Raw genomic sequence first — 14,927 nt, 5'->3', positions numbered from 1 at the left:
AGGGGAACTATCCCTTTAAGTACAGCGATGCTCTATGACAGATGTCACTAGATGGAGCCAAAGAGCTTAAATCTCACCGATAGAGATGAGCGAGTGCGGGGCGCTAACAACAACACAGTACACATAGAAAAGACTGTCACTGCTGAATGTTTTTAGATCTGAGGTCAGGGGGAAAGGAGCAGAGGAAAGGAAGAGATTGATCTGTGAAGGGAAAGCGACAGCCTGCTCTCCCATTAAAACAAAAAGAAGGGTCAACAGTCAGAAGCGACACACTTCGACAGCTACACAGAAGCTCGGTAGCCAAGGCAAAATATCCTTTCTGGAGGAGCCTGACGCGTCAGCGGGAGGCACAGGGTGGGATGCCGTGCTTATAGGAGGGAGGTGCCTGGGAAAGAGATTCTCAGTGTTGATGGAACTAGAGCTCAGAGAGAGAGAACGAGAGAGAGCGCAAGAGATAGTAGGCCAGCCCAAACACTCAGAGAGGGGAAATGCATTGTGGGAGGAGACCCTCCCATCCGGTCCTCCTCTTCACATCTCACCCCGCAGGATTAGTGACACCCTATCTGTCCCACTCACGTCAGACAGAACTCTACTCGTTCACCAGGGTAGGTCTGGCGCCGCACCTAATCTTCCCATAATAAGGATCCGTTGAGGCCTGTTTGTTTGAGTGTTGATGTGATTTATAGATCTAAGAGGTGAACAACCCTGGCCTGTCAACAGGCTCGGAGACAGAGGAGCAGGAGGGTGGATCCAGTCTGACAGATAGATGCTCCGTAAGTCTCAGAGCACAGCGGGATGGACAGCTGCCTGGGCGTCTGTCTGTTCCTCCTCTCCCTGCCTCTGATACACTGCTGTCAACAGGGGAGGATAATGTACAGTCTGATAATGGTCACACATACTGTATTCACTCTGCACACACACAGCATGTTGATGAAGCGTCGCACCCTGAAGAGCTCAGCTGGGAGTGCAGACTAAGCCACGTTAAGAAGAGAATAAAAGACACTCTCATAACTCCAGCCTGAAGAAGAAGAAGAACGCAGCCGAACAGGGCTGAACGCAGATGAACGTGACAGCCTCTGTGTCTCTGCAGCACCGAGGGGGATGCAATTAAATGTCCCAAACAGGCTCAGAGTGGATTAGAGGACTCAAAGCCCCCCAAAGACCCCATGAGGTCCTGGTAAGACCCCCAGAACACACATTAGGACTATTAGTGAGTAAACCCCTTACACCCCATCAGTATTAGGGTCTTTACTGTCTAAACCCCTCTGTCGTTGTAACCACACTGAGTTTACCGTACCCTCTCTCCTCGCCGCCTTCCCTCTACCCACGTACCCCTAGAAATTCAACTCCCACCCCCGTGACCCCCTTACGAATCCTATAACCTTTGTTAATTTACTCCCCCTATACCCCCCTATTCTACCCTACAGTCTTGCTTGCTGCGAAAGAGACTACCCCCTACCCAGAGGAGCACAGTAAACATATGTTCCTCCTGCCACCATCACCCAGTCGTCTGTCTGTCTGTCCCACATCTCAGTCTGCCCTCCTGCTAATCTGGGCAGGATGCAGACTATCTGTACCCACCCCTGGCCATCACAAACACCCCCACATTCCTTCCTCCCCCCTCCTCCCCTCCGTATCGCCTGGCCCAGCCTTGGTCACACACACACAGGGCATCTCGGGTTACAGACGCAGAGATGAGCTGAGATTTTCCAGCTCCTTGAGCATTGTCTCACAAAACTAGGCGCAGGGGGGAAAAAATCTATGGCATCGGAGAGAGGAAGGGAGAGGGAGAGAGGAGATGAGTGGTGATGTGAGGGAGAGAGGAGGAGATGAGGAAGAGAGAGAGAGAGAAACAGCAGTGGGTGCAGAGATGTGGTCGATGTCCTCTATCTACAATGAGGACGGAGCCCAAGTGCTGAAGTGAGAAGCCTGATTGGTTTGAGCAGAACAATTGATTGACCTCACACTGACTCAGACACGTCTTCCCTCTCTCTACTTCTCCCCCTCTCTCCCAGTCCCTCCATCCTCCCTTACCCAGTCCCCCCCCCTCTCCCTTCCTCTGCAGGTAGGACAGTAAGACAGTAAAGCAGGAGATTCCATTTTCTCACAGGATTTACCTGAAAAACACCCATATCTAACAAAATAATCAAACCTCAAAGCCAGAGCTGGAGTTTCCAAACGCTCTCTACAGTAGAGACAGTGACAGTTGGAAATCCCCTCAGGGAAAAGCCATCAAACTGAAATGACAGAGGATGAAAAGTGAGAGAGTGAGAGTCAGCACTCTTTTACTTTCCTTTTCTCTGAAAGAGTAAACATTCCCTCTCATCCGTGACTGAAAAGTACGGGTATTATTAAAGTATGGGTATTATTAAAGTACGGGTATTATTAAAGTACGGGTATTATTAAAGTACGGGTATTATTAAAGTACGGGTATTAAGAGCTGTTGGGCCAACAGTCACCAAAGACACACACACACACACACACACACACACTCCATTACGCTTGATTATTGATTTCCATTAGCATTTATCCTGCTACTGGTCACCAGTACTCCTGTTTACGTTTAGATACAGTACCTTCAGAAAGTATTCAGACCCCTTGACTTTTCCCACATTTTGTTAAGTTACAGCCTTATTCTAAAATGGATTAAAAAAAATGTATTCTCAGCAATCTACAGACAATACCCCATAATGACAAAACGAAAACAGGTTTTTAGATATTTTTGCCAATTACATTTAAACTCAGTTTTTCACAATTACTGACATTTAATCCTAGTAAAAATTCCCTGTCTTAGGTCAGTTTGCGATCACCACTTTATTTTAAGAATGTGAAATGTCAGAATAATAGAATAATAGTAGAGGGAATGATATATTTCAGCTTTTATTTCTTTCATCACATCGCTTTGTGATGGCCACTCCAATACCTTGACTTTGTTGTCCTTAAGCCATTTTGCCACAACTTTGGAAGTATGCTTGGGGTCATTGTCCATTTGGAAGATCCATTTGCGACCAAGCTTTAACTTCCTGACTGATGTCTTGAGATGTTGCTTCAATATATCGACATCACTTTCCGTCCTCATGATGCCATCTATTTTGTGAAGTGCACCAGTCCCTCCTGCAGCAAAGCACCCACTTAAAAGTGAATTACAAGAATTATAACCGACTTGAAAAATGAGTTTTAATGACTCCAACCTAAGTGTATGTAAACTTCTGACTTCAACTGTATGTGGATTTCCTGCTACCAGTCACTTTTTATATATTAACCCCCCTCAACAGCTCCAGTAACTCTGCACATTGAATAAGGTACTGGTACTAACCCGTATAAACCTGGATTCTTGTGTTCTTTAACTCTCATTAGTTCTTGTGTCGTTTTTATTCTTACTTTACATTTTTATTCTATTTCCCATTATTCTTATCACTGCATTGTTGGGAACGAGCTAAGATTTTAAAAAGGTAAGCATTTCACTGTCTCGTATTACACCTGTTGTATCCTGTGTACGTGGCGAATACACTTTGAAACTCCACAACAGTCATCCTCCCTGAGGCTCTGAGCTCTAAACTCCCCCAGCCAGCATAAGGAATCTCCTCCTTGTCAAACAAGCCCTCTGTCTAAAGAGTCACTTCCCTTACAGAGCCACACCGCACTGTAACATTACTGTACTGAACCTCACTTCCCCTACAGGCACTACTGAAGAACTGGACTTTCCCCAGCACAACTCGTATAACCTCTCTCTCTCTCTCTACTTCCTTCTCTCTCTATTTGTCTTCCTTGCTCCCTCTCCCTCTCGTTCCTTTTGGGTTCTGCAGAACCCCTTCCCCTATAGACACAGAACACAATGGGGCGGTGTGGTACTTCCCTGAGCCATGCTGTGGTCAGAGCTGGAGAATCCCCCTACAGTACCTGGAACTCAGGGGGGCTTTTACGAAAGAGGGGAAACACTGATGCCTGTCTGTCTGTCTGTCTGTCTGTCTGTCTGTCTGTCTGTCTGTCTGTCTCTCTCTCTCTCTGTGACAGTCGCCAGGACCTTTTATGCTGACACCCCTCTCTCTCTCTCTCTCTCTCACTCTGCTCTGGATCTCTCCCTCTTTCTCCCCACCTCCTTTTCTCTCAGATTCAGCTCCGTCAGCAGACTTTTCTGGTGCCAGAGACTGTAACCTTGAGACCAGCTATGTCCCTCTGTGGTAGCACTGCTACAGTCCTCCACACCTCTCTTCCATCACAGACACTTCCCTGTTCCCATCTCTCTCTCTCATACATCCATCTGTGCCCACCAGCCACTCACCCAGCCTGGATAAAGCCTGAATAAACAGCTCGTGCTCTGACCCGCCTACACCAGCCAAAGTCAACAAACCCTTAAGCATAAACCAAAATGGTCTGCTATGCCCCTCTGAAGCTCCGGTGTGTGTGTTTGGTCTCTGCTGGATACAGTAACACCAATCTGAATCTCCCTATCCCTCCTTCCTTCCACATTTCTTACAGGCTACAGCTCCCACAGGAGGCCAAACCAAAACACAGAACTGTCCCCGTCTCCCAGGCAACAGAGGAGAGAAGGCCAGGACATTATCTAACAGAACACACATCTGTGTGCTTGTCTACAGCTGACATCACACACAGCAGAGAGACCCCCTGAAAACGCAGCTAGCCAAATCACACACAGGGGGGAGATTTTGAGAGAACTAGAGATAGCCAATGAAAGGGAGATGTTGTGAGAGATGGATGAAAGGTGTGTGAAATTGTATTTGTCACATGTACGTGCTTACGAGCCCATTCCAAACCGTTTTTAATAACAATTCAATAGTAACACAATAGGAATAAAATATACCAGACCAATGTTTTTCAGACAGAATTCATGGTATGAAATAGCGCGTGCACACACACACACACACACACACACACACACACACACCAGATATAACCAGCTTGTCAGGGCAGAGGAAGCAGCAGTCCAACGAGAAAAACACACTAACACACTCAGCGTCTGGAGGCCAGGAGGTTTTCCTGGGAAAAAAATAAAATCCTGGCCCCTGGGGCCCCTAGACAGGAGGACACCAGAGACAACAGAAGCAGCAAGTCAACAGTTCTATTTGATAAAGCACTGCGGGGGACAGCAGGGATTCCATCCGCCATCTTGGCCCGTTAGTTAGGTCAACACAGAAGCCCTGCTACACAGAATCATGTCAATGACAGCTAGAGGAGAAGAGGAGTCAGCCAGTAATAAAGACTCATTTCAGATAATTCCACGTTTCGATACAATGATCTACGATTAAGTAGAAAAGGAACTTTGGAATGTGAGGGAGCTCTTTAGGCTATTTAAACTTCTCCACTAGCCCTGATTGATATAGGGCTCTCTAGAGGCTGTGGCATCGTAGAGGTGTAGTGATGAATTCTGCTCAGGACCTTATCAGCCCGACACAGACAGGTCTAGAACAAAAAAAACACCCTTTCATTTCGCAGATGCTCTTATCCAGAGCGACTTACAGGAGCAATTAAGGTTAAGTGCCTTGCTCAAGGCCACGTCGACAGATTTTTCACCTAGGTCAGCTCGGGGATTCGAACCAGCGACCTTTCGGTAACTGGCCCAAAGCTCTTAACCGCTAGGCTATCCTGCCACCGTTGAAGTAAATGGCTGGCACGCACGCACACGCACACACACACACACACACACACACACACACACACACACACACACACACACACACACACACACACACACACACACACACACACACACACACACACACACACACACACACACACACACACACACACCAGTCTCTTTTCTTCTTTCCCTATGTAAATCTATCGATCTGGCTCTGCCTTATTACGTTATTTCTCCGACCATTGTGCAATCTATATTCATCAGTCGACACAACTGCGTCAGTCTTTCCCTTCTCTGTGAACAAACACGTGCTAGGATCGATGCTAAACTCCATCCCGGGCCCCTAAACAGTCAGCTCGAATATCATATTCCCACAACAGACCACAGGCGGACAGCTATAATCTGGTTTCATGGTATCGTCCCATCAGTTTACAGATCAGGTTTAATATAACACATTGATCATGGGCTGACATTCAGAGACATAGAATATGCATGACCTGGATGGCCTGTGATAGAACACTGCCAGTGGAGGGGAGTCGGTTCACTGAACAGTGTGTGGATAATTCCTATGCACTGTTTGGGGGAAGAGTTCCAGAAGCTCCACTGTGTTGATGACTGTCTTTCTGTATCCCTCTATCTATTCATCCCCACACATTTACGCGACACAATAGACAGGGAGAGAGAGAGAGAGATCAGAGAGATAGACAGGGGGAGAGAGAGAAATTCAGAGTACCAGCATACAAAATGGTCATTGCAGAGCTGTCCCCTGTGACACACAATGTAACAATACCCATCACCTCCCTATTTTCTCTCCTGTATCCTTTTCTTCCTCTGCTCTTACCTCTTGTCCAGTCACCTCATCCTCCGTCATCCCCATAAATCCTATCATCTTCCAGATCTCGCCATCTTCTCCCCACTCTTTCTGACACTCCTATCCATCCCCCATCTTCTCTTACTCCCTCCCTCCCTCCCTCCCTCCATACCTGAGGAAGAGTTGATGAGTGATCCATTGGAGCTGGTTCTGCGGAGCATCCGAAGTCCGTCACTCCAGGAGCGAGACTTGGGCAGGCGCCGTAACAGCCTGCCCAAACGCCTGGACACCTGACCGAAACACGCACTGCCCATATCGCCATCCTCACCCCCCAACTCCCCCTCTCCTTCGCCGCCCACCTCAGCCCTCACACGCAGAGACAAGGATTGAGAAGCTCTTACCTGGCTCACACCCTCACCGCTCTCCCCCGCCTCCCCCTCTCGCTCCCCCTCCTCTACCCGCGGCCCCGTAACCAACGGCGCTACCTGTGCCTGTCTGGGAGCATGGCACCACCCTGCGGGCGCCGTCCTGTACCCGAGCCCAACAGCGCTCCCTGGCGTGTGCCCTCTGCCCCTCTCCTGCCCGCGGCTGAGGGGCTCCTTGTCGGTCCGAGGGCTGCCAGCTCGCCAGCCTCCCCAGTGCCCGCCATCCCAGCGCCACCACTCGCCCAGCTGTGCCACGCTCCGAACCAGCACCCCGTCCACCTCTCGCTTTGCCACCCCGTACACACACACACACCTAACACACACTTACCTTACACATACACACACTCATGATCAACACCCCTTCCTCCCGTACCACTCCGCTAGTTCGCGCACACACACACCTCTACCCTTCAAAGTCCTCAAACCTCAGCTTGCCTCTACTTCCTCCTCCTCTGCCTAACCGCTTCCTTACTGCCCACACGTACCACTACCCTCACGCTTCTACTGTCCCCTCCACTGGAATATCTCGCTCTCATTCACTTGTTTTGTAGCTGACGGACTCCGGGGTTCTCTCGTTCTCTCTATCTCTCAGTGCCTCTGCTGCAGCACCCACACACTCTGCAGCAGCAAACAGCTTAAAGAGACAGAGCCCCAATGAATGCCCCTCTCTCTCTTTCTCTCTGTGTGTGAGTGTGTGTGTGTGAGTGTGTGTGTGTGTGTGTGTCATATCCTGATGAACTGAAATGATTCACCACAAAACATCACAGAGATGGTGGGAAATCGTATAATTGTAAATGACATGCATCGCACCGGCTGTGTGTGTGTGTGTGTGTGACGTGTGTGTCTGCGTGCGTATCTTGGTGTATATGATACACACTCTAATGGCTATTAATATGCGCTGGGGAAAAGAGAGAGGGCTGCCCTACTTCTGAGCCTGAGGAGTTTGGAGACACAGGATGTACCAGCCCTCATCAATCACACACTTCTTCACACTGCATGTAAATGTCACCATTAATGAACATTTACAAAAGAACATACGCAGCCACACACTCACGCAAACAGACACACACACACACCTATATGACAGAATAATCTATATTATACACTAATATTGAGTTGCACATCCCCCTTTTGGACTCACTTGTGTACTAAACCGGTAATACCATGAATCCCGGGGTGAGAAAAGGATGGTGTGACGATATGCCAATCTGGATACCGTCCAACCCTAATAAACGGCCTCATTGCCAAAACCCCGCAGTATCCCTTTAAGCCCTGGTCTCTGCTGTAGCTGAAACACCTGCTGTGTGCCCTCTCCTCCTCTCTTTAACATCCTTTAAGACAAGGCAGTTCACACACACCTCTGAGCAGTCCCAGGACCTGTCAAGGGCACCCTAAATTTAGCCTGAGTAAAACTCCCCACAGATCTGTCACACATACGGGAGAACTGCACCAGCCTAAAACAACACACACACACACACACACACACACACACACACACACACACACACACACACACACACACACACACACACACACACACGTTAGTAACAAATATAGGAGGCTCTTACGTGAAAACAATATCACTTGTTGATGTGCATCCCCCAGGCAGCCATTACAGTTCAACCACTTCCTTTGGTTTTATATCTAACCCTACCACTAGCTCCATGTCCACCCTGGCTCAACCCTAACCCTACCACTAGCTCCATGTCCACCCTGGCTCAACCCTAACCCTACCACTAGCTCCATGTCCACCCTGGCTCAACCCTAACCCTACCACTAGCTCCATGTCCACCCTGGCTCAACCCTAACCCTACCACTAGCTCCATGTCCACCCTGGCTCAACCCTAACCCTACCACTAGCTCCATGTCCACCCTGGCTCAACCCTAACCCTACCACTAGCTCCATGTCCACCCTGGCTCAACCCTAACCCTACCACTAGCTCCATGTCCACCCTGGCTCAACCCTAACCCTACCACTAGCTCCATGTCCACCCTGGCTCAACCCTAACCCTACCACTAGCTCCATGTCCACCCTGGCTCAACCCTAACCCTACCACTAGCTCCATGTCCACCCTGGCTCAACCCTAACCCTACCACTAGCTCCATGTCCACCCTGGCTCAACCCTAACCCTACCACTAGCTCCATGTCCACCCTGGCTCAACCCTAACCCTACCACTAGCTCCATGTTCACCCTGGCTCAACCCTAACCCTACCACTAGCTCCATGTCCACCCTGGCTCAACCCTAACCCTACCACTAGCTCCATGTCCACCCTGGCTCAACCCTAACCCTACCACTAGCTCCATGTCCACCCTGGCTCAACCCTAACCCTACCACTAGCTCCATGTCCACCCTGGCTCAACCCTAACCCTACCACTAGCTCCATGTTCACCCTGGCTCAACCCTAACCCTACCACTAGCTCCATGTCCACCCTGGCTTAACCCTACCACTAGCTCCATGTCCACCCTGGCTCAACCCTAACCCTACCACTAGCTCCATGTCCACCCTGGCTCAACCCTAACCCTACCACTAGCTCCATGTTCACCCTGGCTCAACCCTAACCCTACCACTAGCTCCATGTCCACCCTGGCTTAACCCTACCACTAGCTCCATGTCCACCCTGGCTCAACCCTAACCCTACCACTAGCTCCATGTCCACCCTGGCTCAACCCTAACCCTACCACTAGCTCCATGTCCACCCTGGCTCAACCCTAACCCTACCACTAGCTCCATGTCCACCCTGGCTCAACCCTAACCCTACCACTAGCTCCATGTCCACCCTGGCTCAACCCTAACCCTACCACTAGCTCCATGTCCACCCTGGCTCAACCCTAACCCTACCACTAGCTCCATGTCCACCCTGGCTCAACCCTAACCCTACCACTAGCTCCATGTCCACCCTGGCTCAACCCTAACCCTACCACTAGCTCCATGTCCACCCTGGCTCAACCCTAACCCTACCACTAGCTCCATGTCCACCCTGGCTCAACCCTAACCCTACCACTAGCTCCATGTCCACCCTGGCTCAACCCTAACCCTACCACTAGCTCCATGTCCACCCTGGCTCAACCCTAACCCTACCACTAGCTCCATGTCCACCCTGGCTCAACCCTAACCCTACCACTAGCTCCATGTCCACCCTGGCTCAACCCTAACCATGCATGCCATACACTCATCATTTTATGGGGCTCCCGAGTGGTGCAGCGGTCTAAAGCACTGCATCTCAGTGCTAGAGGCGTCACTACAGACCCTGGTTCAATCCCGGGCTGCATCACATCCGGCCGTGATCGGGAGTCCCATAGGGTGGCGCACAACTGGCACACTGTCGTCTGGGTTAGGGGAGGGTTTGGCCAGGGTAGGCCGTCATTGTAAAATAAGAATTTGTTCTTAACTGACTTGCCTAATTAAATAAAAGGATAAAACTTTTATTAAAAGAAAAATCATGAAGGGGTGAATTGAAAGCTCAGAGGCAGCAACTTCTCTATGACTGACACATACAACCGACCTGCACACACTTTGAAAATATCTACCTGCCTGGCTGGCCCAGTGTTGAACTCTCTGCTCAGACGAGACTAGCGTGGTCAGGAGGGGTCATGTTAGACATTTGTAGCTATGCTGGTGACAGTGGTATGTTAGTACAGGAAGCTAAGAGATATTAACACACTCTACTTCCTCTGCTGGAGTCCATAGAACTTTGAGAAAGAAACACCCAGTCATACTACTATGGCTGCTGCTGAGGCCAGCACTGTGTAGGAGATGGGGGAGGGCATAGGGTTTAGGGTAGGGAGCATAGGAAAGGTACACGGTATATGAAGGGTAGGGGAGGACAGAGGTTATACTGTAGGGAGGGCATAGGAGGGGAATATGTAGAGTATGGAAGGTGATTTACCTCCATAAACGAGGTACCAACGGAGAGAGATTTATAAGGCATAACGCAACAGTGACACACATCGCTACAGGCCAAAGTAAACAGGCTCACTGCACGAGAAGGGCGGTTGATCTCCTATTTTCTCTGCTTTCAGTTTTCGTTCTGTTTTTAACTAATTCACGGTTGTTTCTGCTCAAATGTCCCCTGCTTGTCTACCTGCATGCTGAGTTATCGGTGGCAGTGTCACTCCATATCTTTTCCTGTGGGTGCAGTGACCAGAGACTGACCCCACACCTGCCTGCCTGCCTCCCTGGAGAGATAGAGAACAGGAGAGAGAGAGAACAGGAGAGAGAGAGAGAGCGAGAAAGAACAGGAGAGAAAGCAGAGAGAGAGAGAAGAATGAAAAAAATCTAAGAAATAAATGTAGAAATCTATCCACAGAGACTAAGAAAACCTGAGCCTACGCCTTCACTATGGTGAAACACTAAAACAGCACAGAAATACACTAAAGAAAAAGAAGGAACAGGACGTCAGAAACCAGCTCAATGTAATTGAAGATTCCATAGAATCGAACCACTTCTGGGAAAATGTGAACTTATTTAACAAACAACAACATGAAGAGACATTTATCTAAAACCACTTCTCCAATCGTTTTGGCCCTATAACAAAGAACAAATAGCAAAAACATATGCATGATCATTTACAATTACATTGATTAAACTACAGGACGAAATACAAACCCCTCCAACCCAAAAAGGCTGTGGTTTTGATGGTATCCTAAATGAAATAATAAAATATCCGGACCACAAATTCCAATTGGTTACACTTAAACTCTTTAACATCATCCTCAGCTGTGGCATTTTCCCAATATTTTGAACCATGAACTGATGACCCCAATTCACAAAAAAGGAGACAAATTTGACCCCAATAACTACAGTGGGATATAACTCAACAGCAACCTCGGGAAAATCCCCGGCATTACCATAAACAACTTCTACACCTCAGTGAAAATAATGTTCTGAGCAAATAACAAAATTGTCTTTTTACCAAATTACCGTACGACAGACCACGTATTCACCCTGTACAACCTAACTGACAAATTGACAACCTATTTGACAAACAAAACAAAAGCAAAGTCTTCTCATGCTTTGTTGATTTAAAAAATACTTTGGACTAAATTTTGCACAAGGGTCCGCAATAGAAATTGATGGAAAACGGTGTTTGGGGAAAAACATATAACATTATAAAATCCATGTACACAAACAACAAGTGCGCTGTTAAAATTGGCAAAAAAACACATTTCTTTCCACAGGGGCGTGTGGTGAGACAAGGATGCAGCTTTAGACCAACCCTCTTCAACATGTATATCAATGAATTGGCGAGGGTACTAGTACAGTCTGCAGCACCCGTCCTCACCCTACTAGAATCTGAAGTCAAATGTGTACTGTTTGCTGGTTATCTGGTGCTTCGGTCCCCAACCAAGGAGAGCCTACAGCAGCACCTAGATATTCTGCACAGATTCAGCCAGACCTGGGCCCTGACCGTAAATCTCACTAAGACAAAAATAATGGTGTTCCAAAAAAGGTCCAGTCGCCAATACCACAAATAGAAATGCCATCTAGACACGGTTGGCCTAGAGCACACAAAAAAACAATACATACCTTGGCCTAAACATCAGTGCCATAAGTAACTTCCACAAAGCTGTGAATGATCTGAGAGACAAGGCAAGAAGGGCTTTCTACGACATCAAAAGTAACATAAAATTTGACATCCCAATTAGGATCTGGCAAAAAATATGTGAATCAGTTATAGAACCCATTTCCCTCTACGGTTGTGAGGTCACCAACCAAGAATGCACAAAATGGGACAATCACCAAATTGAGACTCTGCAAAAACATCCTCCATGTAGAACGTAAAACACCAAATAATGCATGCAGAGCAGAATTACGACGATACAGGCTAATCAGAAAAGAGCAGTTAAATTCTACAACCACCTAAAAAGGAAGCGATTCCCAAACCTTCCATAACAAAGCCAAAACCTACAGAGAGATGAACCTGGAGAAGAGCAAGCTGGTCCTGGGGCTCTGTTCACAAACAGACCCCACAGAGCACTAGGATAGCAACATAATTAGACCAAACCAAATCATGAGAAATCAAAAAGATTATTACTTGACAAATTAGAAATAACTAACCAAAACAACTAAGGAAACTGGAATGTTATTTGGCCCTAAACAAAGAGCACACAGTGGCAGAATACCTGACCCAAAATTAAGGAAAGCTTTGACTATGAGGCCGCCATAGCCAGACCCGTCTCTTGAGAGAAGACAGACTATGTGTCCACTGCCCACAAAATCAGGTGAACACTGAGCTACACTTCCTAACCTCCTGTCAAATGTATGACCATAGGGACATATATTTCTCTCAGATTACACAGACCCCAAAATAATTCGAAAAACAAACTCACATATCTACTAGGTAAAATACGTCAGTGTGCTATCACAGCAGGAAGACGTGTGTAACGCCCTGGCCATAGAGAGGGGTTTTGTTCTTTATTTTGGTTAGGCCAGGGTGTTACATTGGGTGGGCGTTCTATGTGCATTTTTCTATGTTGGTTTGTTTCATTGATTTTGGCCGTGTGGCTTCCAATCAGGCACAGCTGTAGAGTGTTGTTGCTGATTGGGAGTCACACATAAGTGCCTGTTTTTCCGTTGGGGTTTTGTGGGTCATTGTTTCTGTTTCTGTTTTGTATTGCACCTGACAGTACTGTTTGGCTGTCGGTTTTCTTGTTTTGTATAGTGTTCTTTCGTCCATTAAATTAAACTCATGATGAACACTAACTCCGCTGCGCCTTGGTCTACTCTCTCTCCCGACAGCCGTTACAACGTGTGACCTGTTGCCACAAGAAAAGGGCAACCAGTGAATCAAACACCATTGTAAATACAAACTATACAGTGCATTCAGGAAGTATTCAGACCCCTTCACATTTCCACACTTTCTTACATTACAGCCTTATTCTAAAATGTATTAAATCGTTTTTTCCCCTCAATCGATACACAATATCCCATAATGACAAAGCAAAAACTGTTTTTTTTAATACATTTTTTCCAATTTATATAACAAAAAACTGAAATATCACATTTACATGAGTATTCAGACCCTTTACTCAGTACTTTGTTGAAGCACCTTTGGCAGTGATTACAGCCATGAGTCTTCTTGGGTATGACGCCACAAGCTTGGCACACCTGTATTTGGGGAGTTTCTCCCATTCCTCTCTGTAGATCCTCTCAAGTTCTGTCAGGTTGGACGGGGAGCGTTGCTGCACAGCTATTTTCAGGTCTCTCCAGAGATGTTCGATCAGGTTCAAGTCCAGGATCTGGCTGGGCCACTCAAGGACATTCAGAGACGAAGCCACACCTGCTTTGTTTTGTCTGTGTGCTTAGGGTCGTTGTCCTGTTGGAAGGTGAACCTTCACCCCCAGTCTGATGTCCTGAGCGCTCTGGAGCAGGTATTCATCAAGGATCTCTCTGTACTTTTTTACGTTAATCTTTGCCTCGATCCTGACTAGTCTCCCAGTCCCTGAAAAACATCCCCACAGCTTAATGCTGCCACCACCATGCTTCACCGTAGGGATGTTGCCAGGTTTCCTCCAGACGTGAAGCTTAGGATTCAGGCCAAAGTGTTCAATCTTGGTTTCATCAGACTAGAGAATCTTGTTTCTCAGGGTCTGAGAGTCTTTAGGTGCCTTTTGACAAACTCCAAGCCAATAAATCCCAAATAGTTACATAATTAATAGCACAAACTTTACTTCATTTTAACGGACCTAGAAAGTTAGAACCAAGCCCCCCTTCTCTTCCACTGTACCCCCTGACGCCCACACACCCCAGCACCCTATATACATGGTCCAGTGTGAGCTGAGCCCGCATCAGCCTCAGCAGCACAGCTCTGGGGTCAGTACACCCCGTCCCCTGCATCTCATATTTCCTGATCTTCCACACTACCATTTTTGCCGGCCCCAACAGGTAATTTAGTAGGCAGCCCCTTTACCTGTTGGTTATGCTATACCAAGGCCCTCCAACGTATAGGTCATGTCTTAAGTGTAAAACTAAGAATGATTCAATAATCCATGCTTTCTGGGGAATTCTATAAAGTCCAAAAGTTGTGGGCGGAGCTAGAAAGTTGGCTGTCAGAAGTATTACAATGTAAAATTACTTTTAATCCGTCTG

The 14,927-nt window shown here is 47.6% G+C and overlaps 1 protein-coding gene across 4 annotated transcripts in view; it reads right to left on the bottom strand.

Annotated features, from left to right (window-relative positions):
- Nucleotides 1–14,927, bottom strand: part of LOC106582833 (ras association domain-containing protein 5) — a 54,004-nt gene that overhangs the window by 27,307 nt on the left and 11,770 nt on the right. Inside the window, exon 1 of one of the 4 annotated variants that reach the window (XM_014166326.2) lies at nucleotides 6,583–7,157. The exons of 2 other annotated variants lie outside the window; for them this stretch is intronic. In XM_014166326.2, the coding sequence (XP_014021801.1) occupies nucleotides 6,583–6,724 (142 nt within the window). In that variant the 5' untranslated portion in view covers nucleotides 6,725–7,157. Of the gene's footprint in view, nucleotides 1–6,582; nucleotides 7,158–14,927 lie in introns of those variants that run through there. One more of the 4 variants, XM_045705151.1, reaches the window with a different exon arrangement.

The sequence above is a fragment of the Salmo salar genome, chromosome ssa22 (genome assembly GCF_905237065.1).
Source record: "Salmo salar chromosome ssa22, Ssal_v3.1, whole genome shotgun sequence".
NCBI lineage: Eukaryota > Metazoa > Chordata > Actinopteri > Salmoniformes > Salmonidae > Salmo > Salmo salar.
The sequence above is the reverse complement of the archived record's forward strand: the minus strand, read 5'-3'. Positions and strand labels throughout refer to the sequence as shown.